At 42.2% G+C, this 20,531-nt stretch overlaps 1 protein-coding gene across 3 annotated transcripts in view; it reads right to left on the bottom strand.

Moving 5' to 3' along the window:
* LOC132398034 (glutamate receptor 3-like) overlaps positions 1 to 20,531 on the bottom strand; it is a 373,054-nt gene that overhangs the window by 98,682 nt on the left and 253,841 nt on the right. For all 3 annotated transcript variants that reach the window (XM_059976944.1, XM_059976943.1, XM_059976942.1), the window contains exon 9: positions 4,632 to 4,739. In XM_059976944.1, coding sequence (XP_059832927.1) covers positions 4,632 to 4,739 — 108 coding nt within the window. The remainder of the gene's footprint in view (positions 1 to 4,631; positions 4,740 to 20,531) is intronic.

Here is a 20,531-nt window from a genome sequence, read left to right as displayed (position 1 = left end):
CACTCCATTTGTCAAAATCAAAATAACAAGCTATTGTAAGAGCACAAATATCACCTGTACCAATTTCTAATCAGTAAAGGATTGCATGATAATTTTATTCATAAGGTATTTTTGAAAAAACACACAACTCCATTCACAGATTATGTCATGATTTACAACATGAATCAGATTTGTAAATTCCTCGAGGAAATCCAACGATGAGTCAGGTTACCAGAAGTTCAATTTTAATCCGTCTGGGTCATTAAGATGTGTCGAGAAGTGTCACAGCAATGGTTTGGTTACCTCAGGATTGTCCACTCTGGATAGGTTGGAAGCTGCTTACATGGAAAGTGTGTCGCTCAATGATAACTTCATCATTGGAACCCTGTTCGAACTTGAAATGAGCGATGCCACCTTGACACCAAACAGTCCAGCAGAAACTATGGTGGTTGATGGTTAGCATGGACTTTGTGTGCTTAAGTGTCTGCTTCTGTGCATTAAGTCTCCATGACTCTAAATCGCTAGGAGGCAAGAGTGTGATTGGAAGAGTCCAAGGTAATTTTCTTAGAAAATTGTATGAAGATTCCTAGTACGGTTCACAATAAAATTCATTCACTACCCCAGCCTTTGCATCATTCCCCCTTCTACTCCCATTACTACACTCCTCCACCACTTCTAACTACATGTTGTGTATCATCCCCTTGTATAATACCAGAAGACAAAGGAGCAGAATTAGGCATTCGGCACATTGAGTCTATTCTTCCAATTTGATGGTGGCTAATTTATTCGCCCTCTCAATGTCGTTGCTTTTTAGAGATACAACATGGTAACAGGCCTTTTCAGTCCAACACAACCCCACTCTGCCCAATTACACCCATGTGACCAATTAACATACTAACCCATACATCTTTCTTGTCTTCTCTCAGTAACCTTTGATGCCCTCACAAATCCAAAAACCATTACTCTTGGCTTTAAATATACCCAATGACTTGGCCTCAATAGCCATTTGTGACAATGAATTCTACAAATTCACCATCCACTGGCTAAAGAAATTCCTTATTTCTGTTCTAAAGGGACGGCTTTCTATTCAGGGACTGTACACTGCAGATCTAGACTCTACCACTATTGGAAACTTCCCCTCCATGTCCACTCTATCCAGGACTTTCAAGACTCCCTAAGCCTTTGGCCTAGCTTTAAATTTCATTAAACGGGGTTTAATGATGGTCCTGGTGCTGCTTTTGAACAGAAGGCAGTATGCAAAAATTTAAGTAAGTTAAGATATCAGAGGTGTGACACTAGGGACTTCATGAAGGATACCACCCTCTCTCTCCATACACTTCCTGAACACATCTTGGGTTGCAGTGCATTCTCTAATTCCATTGAAATTTTCCTGTTTGTTCATATATCCTCTACACATTTTTATTTCTCATCCTATTTTTCTTTGCTGAGGTTTGTGATTTATGCTTATGTACAGCCCTCTAGTCACTCGATTGACTGACTACTTTGAAGTGATATATTTAGATATAAGTGCCAGGAATATTCACCTCAAAGTGATCAGAGCCCTGAAAGCTGAGCATCTGCCCTTGTCCAATGATGACATGTAACCAACAGTGGAAATGAGATATGGAAAACCAGATTCTCTAATCAGATTCAGGCAGCACAGAGGTACAAACAGTAGAGCTGCTGCTTCACTGCTTCATTGGCCTGAGGACACTCTGGTGCTCTCTGTGTGAAGTTTGCAGCTTCTCCTTGTGAACCCATGAATTTCCTCCAGGTGCTCCAACTACCTCCCAAATCCCAAAGAGTTGCAGAATGGTAGATTAATTATCTGCTCTATATTTTCCTAATGTGTGACAAAATCTATCAGAAGGTGGATGAGAATCTGGAAAAGGGTGGATGGGAATCTGAGAGGGGGTAGAAGGGAATCTGGTAGGGTGTGGATGGGAATTTGGCAGGGGGTGTATGGGAGTGGGATCAATGTGAATGGGTGCTCAATGGGCAGCAGAGATTTGATGGGCCAAAGGGCCGGTTTCCACAGTGTACAGCTATGAACACTTCTTTACTGTTGTGGCTAATATCATTTCCTTCAGTACACATGAGGAATGGAACTTCGAAAATTTTTGTTTTTATCTTTTCCAGCTCATTTCAATAGCTGGAGATCAAGTTCAAGATGCATCAAGTACCAAAAACACGTCTGTTCACTGATAGACATTACATTTTTGCCCAGGTTGGTCAAGGCACTGTTGCCTACCTTTTAGCTTCCTGTAAGAGGCATTCAGCAGTCGCTTTGATTGAGACTGCCAATCTAGCACTCAAAATCACATTTAGCATTATTAGCAGTACTGATGTTAATGTTATTGTATGGAAGTAATAACCAATTTACCTAAAATATCTTTTTTGAAGAGCGGACATAAGAATTTTATACAATGCTTTATGCTGAACCTCAGAAAACATTTTCAATCTTCCAAGATGTAATTTTACTAAATTTTGCTCCAGTAGGATCCTTTTCCTTCATAGCTCAATTCAGCAGTGGAATCTACCCTTTCATTATTTATCACTGATTGTAATGAAGAGATAGAAAGTCATGCAATTCTCCCTCAGGTGAGTAACGCTTAAGGGCATGGCTTTGCAGGTGACCTTTATCAGTATTGATTCGATCTAAATTACCGTCATTTTTTAGCTCTGATCTCATCCCCAAATTCATTTCATTTGTCACGATCAGAAACTGTAGATCTATATCCCGACATGGCTGGGTTAGACTCCAAAAGGCCGATGCCAGAAATGAATTGATTCTAACTTTAAATTTGCCATCGCAAAAGGGACAAAAATGAATGAAGGAAGTTCTTTTAGATTATATATAAAAAAAGCATTATTGAGGCATCATATTGTTACACAATACAACAAGCAGCCAAGTCCATTCCTGCAATGACTGCCACTGTGGTATCTGGGAATTTTGGTTACGTTGTCCAGTTGGGTGGATTCATAGCAAGAGAACCAAGTGAACATGTGCAGGAAATGTTTGTGGAAAAAAAGTGACAATATCAGATACAAAATGAATGGACATTTATTGAACAGCATTTGTGAGGTTTGCTTTTTGAAAAAAGTAACATTAAAGTAGAAGACAATAAAAATGATGGCAATTGGAACTTATAAAATGAACTTCCCTTTTACAGACTGCATGTTACAACTTAACAGCTAATTATATGCTAACTTTTAACATCACCCATTATGGTGAGAAAAGTACAGTTAAGTCCATGAACATTGGAATAATAATTGCAAAAATAAGGAAAATAAATTGCTATTATGTATCACAGTTGTATTAAAATCAAAATGCTTAACATTTAATATAAATATAGTATTGAAATACTATTGCAAAACATAGCAACATATAAAGTTCCTTCTCCCTATTTTCTTTATAACCTACCCCTGCAGCAAATTCCTAACTTATTTTATGGCATTCAGAGAAAGATATTCCATAAAACTAAACCTTACTTACTAATATCTTTGGATATTTCCAGCAAGGAAGTTCTTTGTCTAGAGGAAATATTCCCCGGATTGTTAATATTATTACACATAAGATTTCTCATTCCAATGAATCGTTGCAGCTCAAGAGGACCATTGTTACATTGGAAGAGCAGGTGTTGCCAGAGATTGAGTATACAATGCCATTCTGAGTCCAGCTTACAAACTCAAATGTAGTCATACTAACAAGATATAAGTTTAATATCATTTTGTGAGAATGCACACCTTGGTCAGGATCAATAGTCAGATCAACATTGACCTGAAATTTAGCTGCTCATGACTAAACAAGTCTGCTTTAGGATTCTGCCAATGCATCATTATGCCACTTATTGTAGGCTGACAAAAGATAAATCTATCACTATCATAAACGTGAAGATCATCATGGAGATACAATAGACTGTAGATGCTGGAGTCTGGAGCAAAAAACAAAATGCTGGAAGAACTTAGTTGGTCAGAACTTAGTTGTATCTGTGGAAGGCAAAGATCCTGCCTCAGGACTTAGTCTTGAAACACTGACTATCACTTTTCCCCAACAGACCCACTGAGTTTTTCTAGGCGTTTGGTTTTCATTTGCTTGAAAATCATCTTATTTAACGTTCTTACATATAATGGTGAATCACCACATCAAATTGAAACAGGTGACCATGCAATAATTGATTAATTATTGGACCTTGTGTTGAACTGAACTTGTTTTGATGTATCATTCCCTGGAATCTACTCTTCCAGTTTCTTGGAAATCCACGAAGGATTTCTGTAGTTATTGTTCACAAGTAGACAGACAAGCATATAGACAGGTAGCCAGGCAGGCAGGCAGACAGATAAACAGGCAGACAGACAGATACACCAATTAAAGAACCTCTGTCCCCTTTGGGGTGAAGGTATTAAATTGCTGAGAAGTACTGCTTAGAGAACAGAAGAATATCACCACCAGTAAAATATTACTGTATTTGGAAATCAGCTTAAATCATATATTTAAGTCTGCACTAATATCTTCTCAGTCAGTCAGTGACATTCCATTATTGTGTAGCTCTCTGCAAAATAATTTTTTGGTAAAAGTTAGAGAGTGAAACATGAATGAAATGCACCAAATTTTTCAAGTTAATACAGTAATGAAACAGGATTGTACTCACCATGATTGTTGTGACTACTATGGTTCTGTTTTCAGCAGACGACGATTCATTAACCTGCTGTAGTTCTTCAACAGTCACCAGCCTTTCATATTCATTCCAGTATCCAATCTAAAACAATCAGAAGTTTGAATCTTATTAGTTCAAGTTTATTTGAGTAAACGTCCATGGAGCATAAAAAAAGCTCTTGAAGGTAAACAAATATATACTGCACTCATTCTGATGCAAGTTCAGAATTGGGAGCACCAGGTCCAAAGAGAGAACTGAAATGCAGCAACATGCATTTCTAAATGATAGGTAAAGAAATGGTAATTACTGCAGGTTTGAACTGACTGGTATCAATGATAAACATTGTGAAATAAGCCCCCCCAGACCTTTAGCTACTGACTATCAAATCAACTTTTCCAGCATTAGCCATATTTGCTAAGAAATATTCAAAAGTGGGAATTTTAGTTATCTGATTTGATCAGTTGAGGCTGTTTACAAGTGAGAATTTTAGCTATCTGATTCGATAGGTTGGGGCTCATTCAAGTGAGATTTAATCAAGATGTGTAAAATTATGAAGGGCCTAGATGGAGTGGATAACTTGGATCAATTTCCATAATAGAGATAAAGCAAGTGATAGAAAGATTATCAACAAACCAAGGAAAAAATTCTCATCCAGAGAAAGAAGGCCTGTAACTCATTGTATGAAAAAGACAGAGATACCTTTTTGAATGAAAATGCACAGAAACTTATAAGACCATGGGCCAAGACTAGTGGAATTAGTTTAGGATGGGCGGGCTTACAGCTGAATGGGCTGAACTATCTCCTCTTATGCAGGAATTTTTATTAAGGATGCAGTGTAAAAGAAAATAGGAACTATAGGTTTAATACAGTGATAAATAATAACAAAATTATTCAAATCTATTTAAGTTATAAATAAAATTATTTCTTTATTTAATCACATTAAACTTAAGGCAGAAGTTGATCGTTTCCTGATCAGTCAGGGCATCAACGTATTTGGCAAGAAGGCAGATGAATGGGGTTGAGTGGGATCTGGGATCAGCCATAATAAAATGGTGGAGCAGACTTAATGGGCTGAATGGCCTGATTCTGCTCCTATGTCTTATGGTCTTAACAACAATCTTCATCAACAATTATACAGAGTACATTAATAGTCCAACTATTCAATACTTGATTGCTTTTCACCTTTCAATGAGACTGATGGGCTTGATGCAATGATATCAGCTTCTCAACATCAGGCTGGAATGTCACTCAGAAGGTATAACAGATCCCCATGTTCAGCTATTTTTCATCTGTTTCATTGCTTTGAAAGAAGTTGGGTGAATGCAATGCAACCATGTTCCACTAAATACGATTTCGAAAAGCAATAAAGAACATCTTGACCCTTTTCTACGGTGGAGGATAGTATTCAGAGATTTATTTCTTCAACCAAAAGTCTTGTTTTTTGAACCTTGGCTTCAGTTCAAAGTAATTTTGTAGTGAGGTCAGTTGTTCCTCCATCCTTTCTGTTAATTCATTACAAATGGATTTACTACCTAATCTGGAATCTCAGAAATTGGAAAAGGTTGTGATGGCGAATGTTGCACTTAAATAGGTTTAACTTAGGCAGAAATGTGGAGACGACTGATTTGACTTCGATAAAATCCACATAATTTCTTTGCAACTGGAGATTAATTTCATTAAACCTTGTGAATGTAAAGAGGGTTTCTTCTTTTTTGTTAACTAGCAGGAATGCTAATTTGCTGATAACGAGAATGGTATTCCTTTGTAAACCAAATGGGGATTAATGTTCTTTCTTCTGAGTCTGTAAGCTTTTGTTGACGGGCTTTTGGGCAGATCGGCGCGAGGGGGTCGAGAGAGAGGACGCAATGCTCTAAGCTGGGCGAGGATCGGACCCCAAAGGGGGGTCCGAGGCCGGGAGATTCTCCGAGGGGGGGGGGGATGAAGCTAGATGTGCTTGGTTGACCACTCGGAGGGTCCTGAGCTGTTTGGAGAGTCGAGGAGTTCGGAGGGTCCTGAGCTGCGAGTCGAGGAGTTCGGAGGGGATCGAATGGTGGCCAGAAGACTTCAGTAATTGAGCTCCAACGGCTGTGCACGAAGTGGTTTGGACTTTGATAAGTTTGGCGCCTTTTCTTTAATTTTCTCTTCATATATACTGTATTGTTATTAATCACTTAGTAATAGTAACCTTTATAAATCGTACTCATTTAATCGCATATGGTGTACTGTCTGTTTTTGGGCGAGGCGGGGACATCACACAGCATCCACACCAGCTGATTACCCAGTTTGGCGGGGCCGAAGGCTGCTCCCCCTAGACAAGAACGAGCTGAGCCAGCCTGAGGCGACCCAGGAGGTTACATTGTGGGGTGCTCGTCCGGGGTTGATTTCTGTGGAAGCTGTGTGATCACCCTCTTTAAATTGTGTCTGCGGCGAAGAGCTGGTGTGCCTTTGTGGGTGTGCGATTGTTGGTTATCGTTGTGTGTGTGTTGGGTGTGCTGTTGTTAGCCTCGAGGTCGTTGTTCGAGTTCCAACTAGTGCTGACGAAATGGTGATGGGACCATGGGTTGTCCATACTGTTTGGGGATTGAGGAGTAACAGGTTGGGATGTTTCAGCAGTGGTGGGCTCCGCCCGGTTGTTGGAATAATGTCCAGCCCTAAAGGGGTGGAAGCGTGGGCGGAGCGGACCCCTCAGTTGTTGGGTGAGTGGCAGTGCTTGGCTGAGGGAAAGCGACAGGGACGGGTTGAAAGTTTGAGTAGGCGGGCTGGTGACTTTGTTAGAACTGTCGGGCGCAATTACCTCGAAGTGACCGCTGCCAGTTCTGGGAAAGTGTGGGAAAATGCGTGTGGTTTGACTGGAAGTCAAATGCCGCAGCTGGGGGGCTCATCATATCCGTGGCAGGAGATTGGTGAGAAGTTTTTAGGATATCCCTTTTTGCCTAGGGGGGCAGATAAATTGCTTGTGGTGCAAAGGGGATCTGTCAAGGGGATCAGTTGTTCCGTTGATTCAAGAGGTGTCGGGAAACTTAGAGGAGGCCCAGTGGGGGAACGGCTTGGGGTCTCTGGGGGAGCACGTTCCCAGCAATGTACCAAGGAACTCCCGAAAGGAGCAGACTCTATTCCTGAAGGCTTAGAGGGGCCATGCGCACAGGTGTTGTTACGGATGGATGGAAGTCAAGTTAAAGCCATCCTCAGCACCGGAGCGCCGGTTAAGTTGCTGTACAGTTTGTTTCATAACCGTTATTGGAAGCATTTACCCTTGGCGACATTGAGGACACTGGAGATTCGGGGTACCAGTGCCGGTGATTATCCAGACGACGGTTGTTGGTCAGTGAAAATGGAGTTCTTAGAGGCAAATGTGGAGGAGACTGAGGTTCGTGAATCGTTAATGCTGATGTGTCCGGACACTGTTGAGACGGGCAGCGTTTCAGTTCTGGAGAGAACCAATATCCTGCTGGTGTGCTTGGGGGCCTGCCCGGAGGAGGCGGGTGAGCGTTGTTTGGAGGCATTGTCGATGCACCCAGAGTTTCGAGCTGCTTGGGTGGACGTGTGTAGCAGCATTGGGCCGATACCGAATTCAAACAAGAGCCAGTGGTGGTACGGCCTGGGGGAAGTATCTGAGGGTGAGACCCTCTTAGTGGACGCTGCGAAATACCACGAGGGAGCGGAGTTGACCGCTGAAGACACCTCGGAGAGAGAGAGGTTGCGGCGACTGGCCCCTGAAGCCGTGGAAGACGTAGGCAGCGTGTGTGTGGATTGTATTGCGTCGAAGAGGCGCACTGTCAGTGACCAGAATATGGCCCTGAGGGCCGGAGAGGCGATGGCCTGTCTGAGTGGTGCGAAATGGTTTAAGGTGCTGGATCGGAGGAGTGGATGTTGCCAGATCCCGATGAGTGGGGCCGACAAGGAGAAGACGGCCGTTATAAATTCCCTAGGAGTCTTCGGGTCCGAAAAGATGCCACAGGGCATATCTGGAGCCCTTGCAACCTTCCTGCTGGGCAGGTGGAAGACCATAGGGGATGTGGAGGTGTTTGGAGTTTTGGTGTATGTGGATGATCTCTTGGTGTTTGGATTTGCCTCAGGAGAATATGAAGTGAGGTCGTTGCAGGAGCAGCTGAGAACTACCGAGTTAAAGTGTTTTCTGGACACGTGCCAGGGCTGGCGAAGGTCGCAGCTCCTGAGTGACTGTCTCTACGGAATCAAGTTTGAAATGAAGACGAAGAGACTGGAGAAAGTGATCTGGAACCATTCAGAAGACTTACAAGTTGGAGAGAATGAAAGTTGTCTGACTGAGGGTAATAGCAAACTGAGAACCCAGAGAGGGGAGTTTGCGGAGGTGAAGAAATTACAGACGAATCTCAGCAGAGAGAAGCGGAAGCTTGAAGGGAACTTGAAGATGACCATCGACAGTTCAAAAGAAGTGCAAAACCTGAAAGTTGATCTGGAATAAGTCATGAGGAAGAAAAAGCTGGAGAGAAGTGCAGTGAATACTGAACAGGAGGCTGAAGAGACTGCAGGAGCAGTGCAGGCCACGTGTTTCCGTTTGGAGAAGATCAAACAGCAGCTACCGATCACAGGAATGAGGAAGAATACAGATTCGATGGATGATGTGCTGGATGTGTGGTACATGCTGCCTTTTGCTGACTTTCCCTCGATTGAGGAAGAGACCTTTGGCCCTTCTCCCATTGAGTCAGGTGTAGCGGGGAGGGTTAGCTGTGTGCAGTGTGGGGCATGAGTGAGAGGTTGAGAGAGGAGTTGGTAGTGGGCCCAAGGTATCCCCAGTTGTGTCCGAGCCTGAAGGGTTTAGGTGAGGGGGTACGGAGGCCTCAGAAGGGTTAGGGAACTCCAGATAGTTGGCCTAAGTAGCGCCTGAGGAACAGGGCGTGAGGGTTACTGTGTGGGGAGGAGATGTCACTGCTTGTGCTTGGGTTACGGTGTGTTGGCAGGAAAGGTGGCGAGTTATTTAGTAGTCATGAGGACATGACTTTTATTTGGTGGAGGGAGAGTGTAAAGAGGGTTTCTTCTTTTTTGTTAACTAGCAGGAATGCTAATTTGCTGATAACGAGAATGGTATTCCTTTGTAAACCAAATGGGGATTAATGTTCTTTCTTCTGAGTCTGTAAGCTTTTGTTGACGGGCTTTTGGGCAGATCGGCGCGAGGGGGTCGAGAGAGAGGACGCAATGCTCTAAGCTGGGCGAGGATCGGACCCCAAAGGGGGGTCCGAGGCCGGGAGATTCTCCGAGGGGGGGGGGGATGAAGCTAGATGTGCTTGGTTGACCACTCGGAGGGTCCTGAGCTGTTTGGAGAGTCGAGGAGTTCGGAGGGTCCTGAGCTGCGAGTCGAGGAGTTCGGAGGGGATCGAATGGTGGCCAGAAGACTTCAGTAATTGAGCTCCAACGGCTGTGCACGAAGTGGTTTGGACTTTGATAAGTTTGGCGCCTTTTCTTTAATTTTCTCTTCATATATACTGTATTGTTATTAATCACTTAGTAATAGTAACCTTTATAAATCGTACTCATTTAATCGCATATGGTGTACTGTCTGTTTTTGGGCGAGGCGGGGACATCACACAGCATCCACACCAGCTGATTACCCAGTTTGGCGGGGCCGAAGGCTGCTCCCCCTAGACAAGAACGAGCTGAGCCAGCCTGAGGCGACCCAGGAGGTTACATGAATAATTCTGATAGATTAGGCTAACATTCTTGAGCTCATAAGTGAATGAAGTATTTGAGTCCTCAAAAAATGTTATCGCTGCTTCAAAAAGTGCCTGAGCATTTCAATAGACAATAGACAATAGACAATAGGTGCAGAAGTAGACCATTGGCCCCTCGAGTCTGCACCGCCATTCTGAGATCATGGCTGATCATTCACTATCACTATCAAGCAGTTTTCTTTTGAAAGCCGCCTGACTTCTGTGTGCCACAGCAAGCTTTCAAACTGTTCATCATTCTCAATACAAAGCCCCCATGATAGTTGAGAATTGAGCGCATGAGACTTGATTTTGTCTACTGCTGTGGGAACAGCATTTAATGATTTGTGCAGGTTTTTTTTTTGCAACAATTTGTTGACTGTGAATTACACAGTGAATGGTAAATATATTTGGCACAGCTTTTTTCAAGAAAGTAAAGAAGCCACAGTGGTGTCCTGTCATTGATGGTCCCCATTTGTTGTACAAGCACGAATGTTGGTGACCAGAATGCCATTTTCTTTGAAAAATTGCTCAACATATCAAAATATTGACTCCCCCCCTTGTACCTGTTTCTAGTCCCCTTGCAAATAACAACTCTTGAAACATGCTTTCATCTACCATGAAGTGAACATAACAAAGAAGCAAGGATTTGTTCCCTGGCAAAGTTGACTCATTCAGCTTCAGAGCAAATTCTGTTGACCTAAGTATATTGGACAATGTGTCATCCACTCTCTTGGACATTATTCATCTTTGAACATAGTTGTCACTGAGCAGAAATGATTCAATTATTTTGCCTGGTGACTTATGCAAGTCTGTACTCAGAACCTCACTTATTGCTGCAGAATCAGTTCTTCAGAATCAGTGTTGGGCTTTCCAGATTTAATAGCGAGCAATGAAAAGTTGTATGAAACTTATAAATTGTCACTGTTTTGTTGCGAAGTGCTGGCGAATATCTTTGAAATGTTTTCATGAAGTGATTGAAAGTAATCCAAGTTCTAGTTGGCTTTATTAGAATATATTCTCTTCAAATGTTCATGCAGCCTGGACAGTTTCTTTGCCTCATTTGGAAAAAAACTTGTTCACACACTAGACTCATTGGCTTCTCGGTGCAGGTATAAATCCATCCTTCAGATACTCCACAATACACTATCCACACTTGCTTTTTGTTTGGTCTGCTTCTGCCATTTTCATCATGGATTAATTACCACCATCACTTGTCTATTGTTTCAGTCCAATCTCAAGTACTGCGAAAAATAAAGGGGAACTTTATGTCATCAACATAACTCAGGCAAAAGCTGGATCTCTGCCTGAAGGTACATAAAGTGGGGCAGCAATATTTTGGTTGGGCCACGGGCTAGAGGACTGTGGTCAAGGCTATTCAAAAGGGTAGATTCTGGATGAAGGCTACCCAGATGGAATATATGATGTTGCTCCTCCAACCTGACTGTGGCCTCATCCTGGCAGTAGAGGAGGCCGTGGACTGACATTTTGGAATGGAAGTGGGAAGTAGAATTGAAACTGGCCACTGGGAGATCCTGCTTTTTGTGGAGGATGGACGAAGGTCCTCGGTGGAGTGCCTCCTAGTCTATGTCGGGTCTCACTGACGTACAGGAGACCACACCTGGAGTGCGGATATAATAGATGACCTCAACAGATTCACAGGTGAAGTGTCATCTTACACTGTTTGAGGCTCTGAATGGTAATGAGAGAGGCACTTGTGGCACTTAAGACCATAAGGTATTGGAGCATGAAGTAGGCCATTCAGCTCCTTGTTCCGGTTGCAAGGTTAAATACCAGGAGGGAGATCAGTAGGGATGGAGGAGTGTTCAAGGGAGTTACGTAAGGTGTAGTCCCTATGGAAAGTGGAAAGTCGGAGGGGTGGGGGGGAGTGGACGGAAAGCTGTGCTTGGGGTCCTGTTGGAGATGGTGGAAGTTACGGGCATGAGAAATGGAAGAGAGGTGGATGAGGGCAGTGTTGAAAGAGGAGAACATCTCAGTTGTTCTGGAATAAAAAGCCTCATCCTGATGTGGTGGAGACGAAGGAAACTAAGGAGCATAATGAATCGGTTTATAGAAATCGTGGTAGGAGTAAAGATGAATATTTTTGGTCTTCCCAGTGTTGAAATGATGGACACTGTGAATCAGACAAAACTAATTGTCTGCAAACTGTCTGACAATGATGATGATATGTAAAAGTTAAAAGAGGGGAGAGAGTCAGAACTGACTTTCATCAGGCCTCCCATGTCTTTTGTGATCACTTCACTGTGTTTGATGTGAAGGTCAGCCAAGAGGCCTACGACCAGCTCTGGAATCCTCTCAAATGAGCAACTTGCTGACAAATTGAGGAGAATAGGGCAAGAAAGCCAGTCCAATACCATACCGATGGGACTTCCCAACAGGATATTTTAAATAAGGACAATCCACTTCCATTTTGGACCTAACTTGATTCATACACTGCCCCCCACATCACCAAGATACTTCCCTCCAAAGAGGCTGTTCGTTTATATCTCTGTATTGTTGTCTCTGTCCTCACATTTCAAAGTCTTCCCCCAAGACCCACACCCTCATCTACTGAAACCCTCACTCAATGAGGCCTGTCCTACGTTCAAATGTCTCTGATTGGGCAGTTTCCTTGCTTTCTTCCTGTTCTCTCTTTCAGATTCTGACATGCCCCAGACTCTGCTGCACAGATCTTCACTCCCATTCACCCTTACTCCTTACTGACCAAATCTGGTTTTCCAGCAGCACCTCAAAATAAACCTTCAAATATGTCCTTTACGTATGAGTTCACCCTGAAGTGGGTGGTTCCCAATACAGGAACATATCTGACAATTGAACAAATTTGGTTACACAACCTGAGTTACATAAATTTCTCTTATTTTGGTTTGCATATTTCTTGGTGTTAGGTTTCCACATGTGTACAAACAGATGATTTGCATACAAGGGTAACCGTTCCTCTTTGGACAAAATCATCAGTTCTGGCAAAACCTGCTGCAGTTTTATTAATACCATTTGTAAGTAATAAATTGTCAAAAATTATTTACTATACTGAACTTCTTTCTAATTTTATTAGCATACACCGAGTTTCTCAGCAAATTAAAGTAGATTTTCATATTTATTTCGAGATACAGCACTGAATTAGCCCTTCTGTTCAACGAACTGCACCGCCCAGCAACCCACCTATTTCACCCGAGCCTAATCACAGGACAGCTGGCTGGTGGCATAGTGCTGGACCAGCGCTGGACTTCGGAGCGAGGGCTCCCGAGTTCGAATCCAGCCAGCTCCCTTGCACACTTTCCATCTGTGCTGGGTTGAGCGTTGAGCTAGCAACTCGACCTCGTAAAAATAAGAAAGCCTGCTAAAAAAAAGCCACCATGATTCCAATCGGAGATAAGGGCTTTCTTCTTCTTCTATTTACAATGACCAATTAACCTACTCACCTGTAATGGGGGTTAATGGGGAGAAACCCCCATGGATCACGGGGAAAACATGCCAACTCCTTACGGGGGGCGCTGGAATTGAACACCGAACTACGGAACACCCTGAGCTATAATGGTGTTGCCCTAACCACTATGCCACTGTGGCACCTAATTTATATTTGAAGGCTTTACACATCTTCCTACTTGTGCCTTTGCACCAAAAAATTTAAATTGCAAAGAAGTACAATTGGTGGAAACATCATGGTTATTAATAGATCTTGGGATGTGGGATGTTTAGTAGGTGGCTTTTAGCAGAAAAGATGGCAGAAATTATTTACACTGAACATAATTTACATTTGACATACATTAATCATTTGTGCTAATTTGGCCAATTTCACACTAAGTGCTGTGAAAACCATGGTGACTTAGTTCCAACTCTCTCCACATTGAATTAAAAATCATATGTCATCACTGACCTTGCCACAAGTGCCACGGTTATAATGGAAACTGCAAATCCACTGCAATTACTCTCTGCAACCATTTGAGATGATGTAGTTTGTACCTGTCAGTTTATCAGCCTGGACTACAGTAAAATTCCTCGGCTCTATTCCATATTGCATTTTACTCCAGTGTGCCATTTCACTGTTAGTCTTGCTTTGGCTCTGGGTGAAGTCCAAGACTCATTCCAGAAAGTAGAACTTTTAAACTAGGCGGATACCGCAGTGTAGTAGCCACATAAGAACTGAAATATACCGGTCAGTTTCTTTAGTGTAATTAGATCATGGCTGAATTGTATTCAATTTCATTACCCAACACAGCCCTAAACACTTGAAACCAATGTCTAAAAAAATCAATTGGTGTCCCTGATGAAAGCTCCACCTGGATTGGAACTATTTCTTTTCAGATTGAATATAGAATTGAAAACCCTTCTGCATTTCTTGATAATTGTACTAGACTGTGTTTGGAAGTGCACTGGAGCTTTCCAATTACAGTAGCCTTGTACCTCCAGTCAACGGTGGCAAGTGTCCTATATGGTAGCTACTGTGTGTCCCAGAATTCATTTTCATTGATATCACTAATTTAGAATAATCAGACTGAAATTGTAGTCCTTACTTGATCCTGAATTCATTTTCTAAATACATACCCTTATGAAATAAAAGTTAATAATTCCCACCTCTGCAAAATCATCTGTCTCCAGTTTGCCTCAGCTTTACTTCTGCTCGTAGCCTCATCCTTGCCAGAGTCAACTTCACTCATATTTCAGTAGTACCCTGGTTGTTTTACCATTTAGAAGAATTCCATAGCATTAAGTGACATGGAAAGAGGTTATTCAGCCCATCACTTTTATGCCAGCTAGTGGGGTAAGTTCATGCTCCATAATGTGTCATCAAAAACTGCTACCTGTATCATGTCCAAAACCAAGCCCTTTATTCTTGCCCTTGTTGACTTACAAGGACTCCAGGCCTAATGCTTCTAATTTTCAGTTACATTCTTTAAAATTAATCCCTCATGGCCTGGTCACTCTCTGTTTAAGTAACCATTTCCAATATGATACCAATCAAACCTTTCCATTTCTCTGATACTGGCCCCGTGTCTTCCAAATCCCTTTATTCCGCCAGTGGTGCCTCTTACTTCAGCAGATAAACCTCTAATCTTTGGAATTTCTGCCATAAATTACTTCCTCTCTCAGTGCCCTTTGCACTTAACAAGTTGCTCCCTAAAATGTAACACATGTAAATGTAGAATATAACATGAGTTTCATCAGCTGTTGTAATAGTGCCCAATGTGGTTTGGTGTTAATTGTCATGTGAAACACCGTGAGAAGTAGTGAAAGGCAGAGGTTACTGCTTCAATTGTGTTTCTAAATTAGTTTTATAATGAAAGATTTTCATATCTGAAGATACATTTTGCTTCATTCACTGATAAAAATTTTATCTTGAATATAGTTAATACAATGCCACAGTTTAGTGTGACTGGTGTCCACATGTCACCTCCGGCATCTTCATTGGAACAAATAGCCTTTCACAATGCTGGGTCTCCATAAGGTATCTTAAGCTATTACCCGATATTTATCCCATTGCCGTCCTGCAACCCTTCCCTCAAATCTAGTTTTGCCCCATGTCATTGCCTGGCTACTTGGCTCTTCTTTGCCACCAATTACTCAATCTCCACAACAATGCTGAATTCTGACCCACAGCAACACACACAAAATGCTGGAATACTGACCCATCATCCACCTACCTGACCGCTCCCAGATCCCTAATAAGCACTTACCTCCTGATTCACCCTTACTACATACTTGTTCACAAAGTCTCAACTGATTCTCATCTCAACGTACTCTGAGCCCCCGATCCTAAGCAGTTTACCTCCACCAAAAGCTCAAATGTCAAGCCGAATTGTTCATCTCTACCATCTGTCTAATGACATCTCTGCTGGACCTGGTCTGGCAAAATCCCATCAGCTAACACCCTCTCCATAATTACCTCTCTCTAGTAGTTTATCTCCAGGCCTAACTCTGCCCACCCCACTTTCATTATGGATTTCCCACCACTGATCTACCCTAATTATTCATGGCAGCAAACCTCACCCCTAAAACATCACCAACAAATGCTCTCTAGGCCAATCCCTAACTACTATTGATTTCCTACTGCTGATTCTTCCTCCTAAGTTCCTGTTGCCAAACCTCTACCCTTCCCCAGTAGCTGATATCCCACTCCCATACAATATCAAATCCTCAGGCTTCTCTCCCAGGATCTGTTGCTTTCCATGATTTGGATGCTAACAAATTTGCCAAGAGGCCAGAGGTAGTCACCAAGATCTCTTTGATACTGAAATCTCAACCAGCAAGAGACTTTGGTCACACAAGATGGACCGCAAATGCTGGAAATAAGGATCAACACACACAAAATGCCGGAGGGAAATAAAGTTGATGTTTGGGCTGAGACCTTTCATCGGATGGGCATTTCCCTCCATAGATGTTGCCTGACCTGCTGAGTTCCTCCAGTATTTTGTGTGTGTTGTTGACAGAACTGTGGTTGAGAGTTTTATCACAGCCTTCCCCATTCTGTAATAGAACCCAGTTTTGTCAAGTTCATATTCTGCAGTGCACTATTCCTGCAGATGAAACCATATGACCCTGTGATGGTTGCCTGAAAAATCTGAAAGGCTGATGTAAATTTAAAGCAGCCTCCAAAAAAATTCTGGCAGTATTTCAGCTGTCTGTTATAAATCAAGTTAATGGAAATTAAGATCGATCTATACACCAAACCAGTGGCCAATCTGATTCAATCTGCTTCTCTTTTGAATGATGAAGTAAATTAGTTTAAAGTATTCCCCAGGATATTTGAAGTGAACTGGGCTAGGATTTATCTTCCTTGTACTTCTTTCATGGATCCAGCAAACTAATTTTCTACCAGTCAGATACACCATCACACAGAGGCATAACAAAGGATAACATTGTTAAGTTCTGGACATCAGACGTACATTATAATCTAAAGCATTCAAAGTGCATCTTAAAAAAACATTTAAATTCATATGGTGGACTTTATTTTGAATCAGATTCTAAATAATGAATTCAATTGCAGTTTAAAGTATATCTGCAGTAGTGTACTACTAACAAAATAGCTATTTTCTATTTTTATAGATCCATATCTAAATACTAATTTATGATTTTAGTGGCTTTCAGGCAAAACCTCCAGGCTTATTTGTTACAAAAAAATATGAATATCTTTTTGCATTTTAAAACCAGAGATTTAGAAACAACTATAAACACAAGAGATTCTGCAGAAGCTGGATATGCAGAGTTACAGACACAAAATGCTGGAGGAACTCAGCATGTCAGGCAGCAACTATGGACAGGAATAAAGAGTTGATGTTTTGGAGTGAGACCTGGCCTGATGAAAAGTCTTAGCCTTTCAAAACAACAATTACTTGACCCCTGTTCCTGCTGAATTATTATAAAGGTAATGAATTATTGGTCTTCACCAAATAACTGACATTTAATCATGTGTTCAGAACTTGCCACCCAATGAAATAGTTTGTCCTTGGTCTCCTGTGATAAATGTGTCATTTAGTAGTGACTCAGGGCTCATTATACTTCCAGAATATGTTTCCAGTGAAGTTACTCAAACTGAATAAATGAATTTTGGAAATTAAGTACCATACGCAGCTGTTGTCAAGTGGTAACCACACAAGAAACCAGGGAAAATTTCTGCTGCACCCATTTCAATTCAACTTTTCTATCAAGAATACCTACTGTGCTATTCCATGCCCTCACTTCAGGAGGTCTGGTCAACTGGCTGTACTTCTACTCCCTGAGTATAGGCAGAGACTGAAGACTGCAGCACCTGTAGTGAGGACCAAGAAGGTATGGACAAGGGAAGCACAGGAGCATTTACAGGGCTGCTTTGAACCAGAAGACTGGAATATATTCAGGGATTCATCTTTGAACCTGAATGAGTATGCTGCAGTTGTTACTAACTTCATTAAAACCTGTGTGGATGAGTGCGTGCCTACAAAGACTTACTGTACAAAGCCGTGGATGAACCAAGAGATACATCGTATGCTGAAGGCGAGATCTGTGGCATTCAAGTCTGGCGACCCAGGCCTGCACCAGAAAACCAGGTATGATTTGTGGAGGGCTATTTCAAGGGCGAAGAGACAATTTTGAATGAGGTTAGAGGTGACATTGGATGTATGACAACTCTGGCAGGGTTTGCAAGACATTACTTCCTACAAAGCGAAACCCAATAGCATGAATGGCAGCGATGCTTCACCACCAGATGAACAGACCGCCTTCTACACCTGCTTTGAAAAGGAGAATAGAACTGCAGCTGTGAAGATCTCAGCTGCACCTGATGACCCTGTGATCTCTGTCTCAGAGGCCGATGTCGCAAGGTGAAAGGTCCTGATGGAGTACCTGGTAAGGCTATGAAAACCTCTGCCAAACAACTGGCGATATTATTCAAGGACATTTTCAATCTCTCACTGCCATGGGCAGAAGTTCCCAATTGCTTCAAAAAGGCAACAATTATACCAGTGCCTAAGAAGAATAATGTGAGCTGCTTTAATGGCTATCGCCTGGTAGCACACACATCTATAGAGATGAAATGCTTTGAGAGGTTGGTCAAGACTAGACTGAACACCTGCCTCATTAAGGACCTGGACCCACTGCAATTTGCCTATTGCCACAATAGGTCAACAGCAGATGCAATCTCAATGGCTCTTTACAAGGCTTTAGACCACCTGGACACCACAAACACCTATGTCAGGATGCTGTTCATCGACTATAGCTCAGCATTTAATACCATCCTGATTGAGAAGTTACAGAACCTGGGCTTCTGTTCCTCCCTCTGCAATTGAATCCTTGATTTCCCAACTGGAAGACCACAGTCTGTGTGGATTGGTGATAACATGTCCTCCTTGCTGACGATCAACACTGGTGCACCTCAGGGATGTGTGCTTAGCTCACTGCTCTAACTCTCTCTATAGCCATGACTGTGTGGCTACGCATAGCTGAGGTACCATCTATAAATTTGCAGATGATATAACAATTGTTGGTAGTATTTCAGATGGTGTCGAGAGGATGTACAGGAGTGAGATATACCAACTAGTGGAATGGTGTCGCAGCAACAACGTGGCACTCAATGTCAGTAAGATGAAAGAGCTGACTGTGGACTTCAGGAAGGGTTAGACAAAGGGATACATACCAATCCTCATAGTGGGATCAGAAGTGGCGAGAGTGAGCAGTTTCAAGTTCCTGGGTATCAAGATCTCTGAGGATCTAACCTGGTCCCAACATATTGATGTAGTTATAAAGAAGGCAAGACAGTGACTATACTTCATTAGGAGTTTGAAAAGATTTGGTATGTCAACAAATACACTCAAAAACTTCTATAGATGTACTGTGGAGAGCATTCTGACAGGCTGCATCACTGTCCGGTATGTGTGGGAGGCGGCCAAAAGAAGCTGCAGAGGGCCATAAACTTAGTCAGCTCCATCTTGGGTACTAGCCTACAAAGTACCCAGGACATCTTCAAGGAACAATGTCTAAGAAAGGCAGCATCCAGCACCCAGGGCACACCCTTTTCTCACTGTTACTATCAGTTAGGAGATAAAGAAGCCTGAAGGCACACACTCAGTGATACAGGAACAGCTTTTTTCCCTCTGTCATCCAATTCCTAAATGGACATTGAACCCTTGAACTCTACCTCACTTTTTAAATTTATATTATTTCTGCTTTTGCATGATTTTTAATCTATTCAATATACATATAGTGTAATTTATTTATTTTTTCTTCTATATAATGTATTGCATTGAACTGCTGCTGCTGCTGCTGCTAAGTTATCAAATTTCATGACACATGACGGTGATAATAAATCCGATTAAGACTCTGATTCTGACTTCGCATTCCCATTCCAAAATGTCGGTCCATGACCACTTCTACAATCACACTCAGATTGGAGTAGCTTCCAACCTGATAACATGAACATGGAATTCTCTAACTTCTGGTAATTTCTCCCCTCCCACTCTCTATTTATCTATTCTCCATTCTGGTTCCCTTTCACCTACTCATCACCTCTCTTTGGTGCCCCTCCTTCTTCCCTTTCTTCCTTGTCCACTGTTTTCTCTCATCAGATTCCTTCTTCTTCTACCCTTTACCTCCTCCATCTATCACATCGCAGCTCCTTACTTCATTCCCCTACCCACCTTATTCTGGCTTTTGCCCCCTTCCTTTCTAATCCTGATGAAACGTTGACTGTTTATTGCCCTGCATTGATGCCACCCGACTT

This window comes from Hypanus sabinus, chromosome 8 (assembly GCF_030144855.1).
Source record: "Hypanus sabinus isolate sHypSab1 chromosome 8, sHypSab1.hap1, whole genome shotgun sequence".
Lineage (NCBI taxonomy): Eukaryota > Metazoa > Chordata > Chondrichthyes > Myliobatiformes > Dasyatidae > Hypanus > Hypanus sabinus.
Note: the sequence above shows the minus strand (reverse complement) of the source record. Positions and strands in the feature narration are given on the sequence as shown.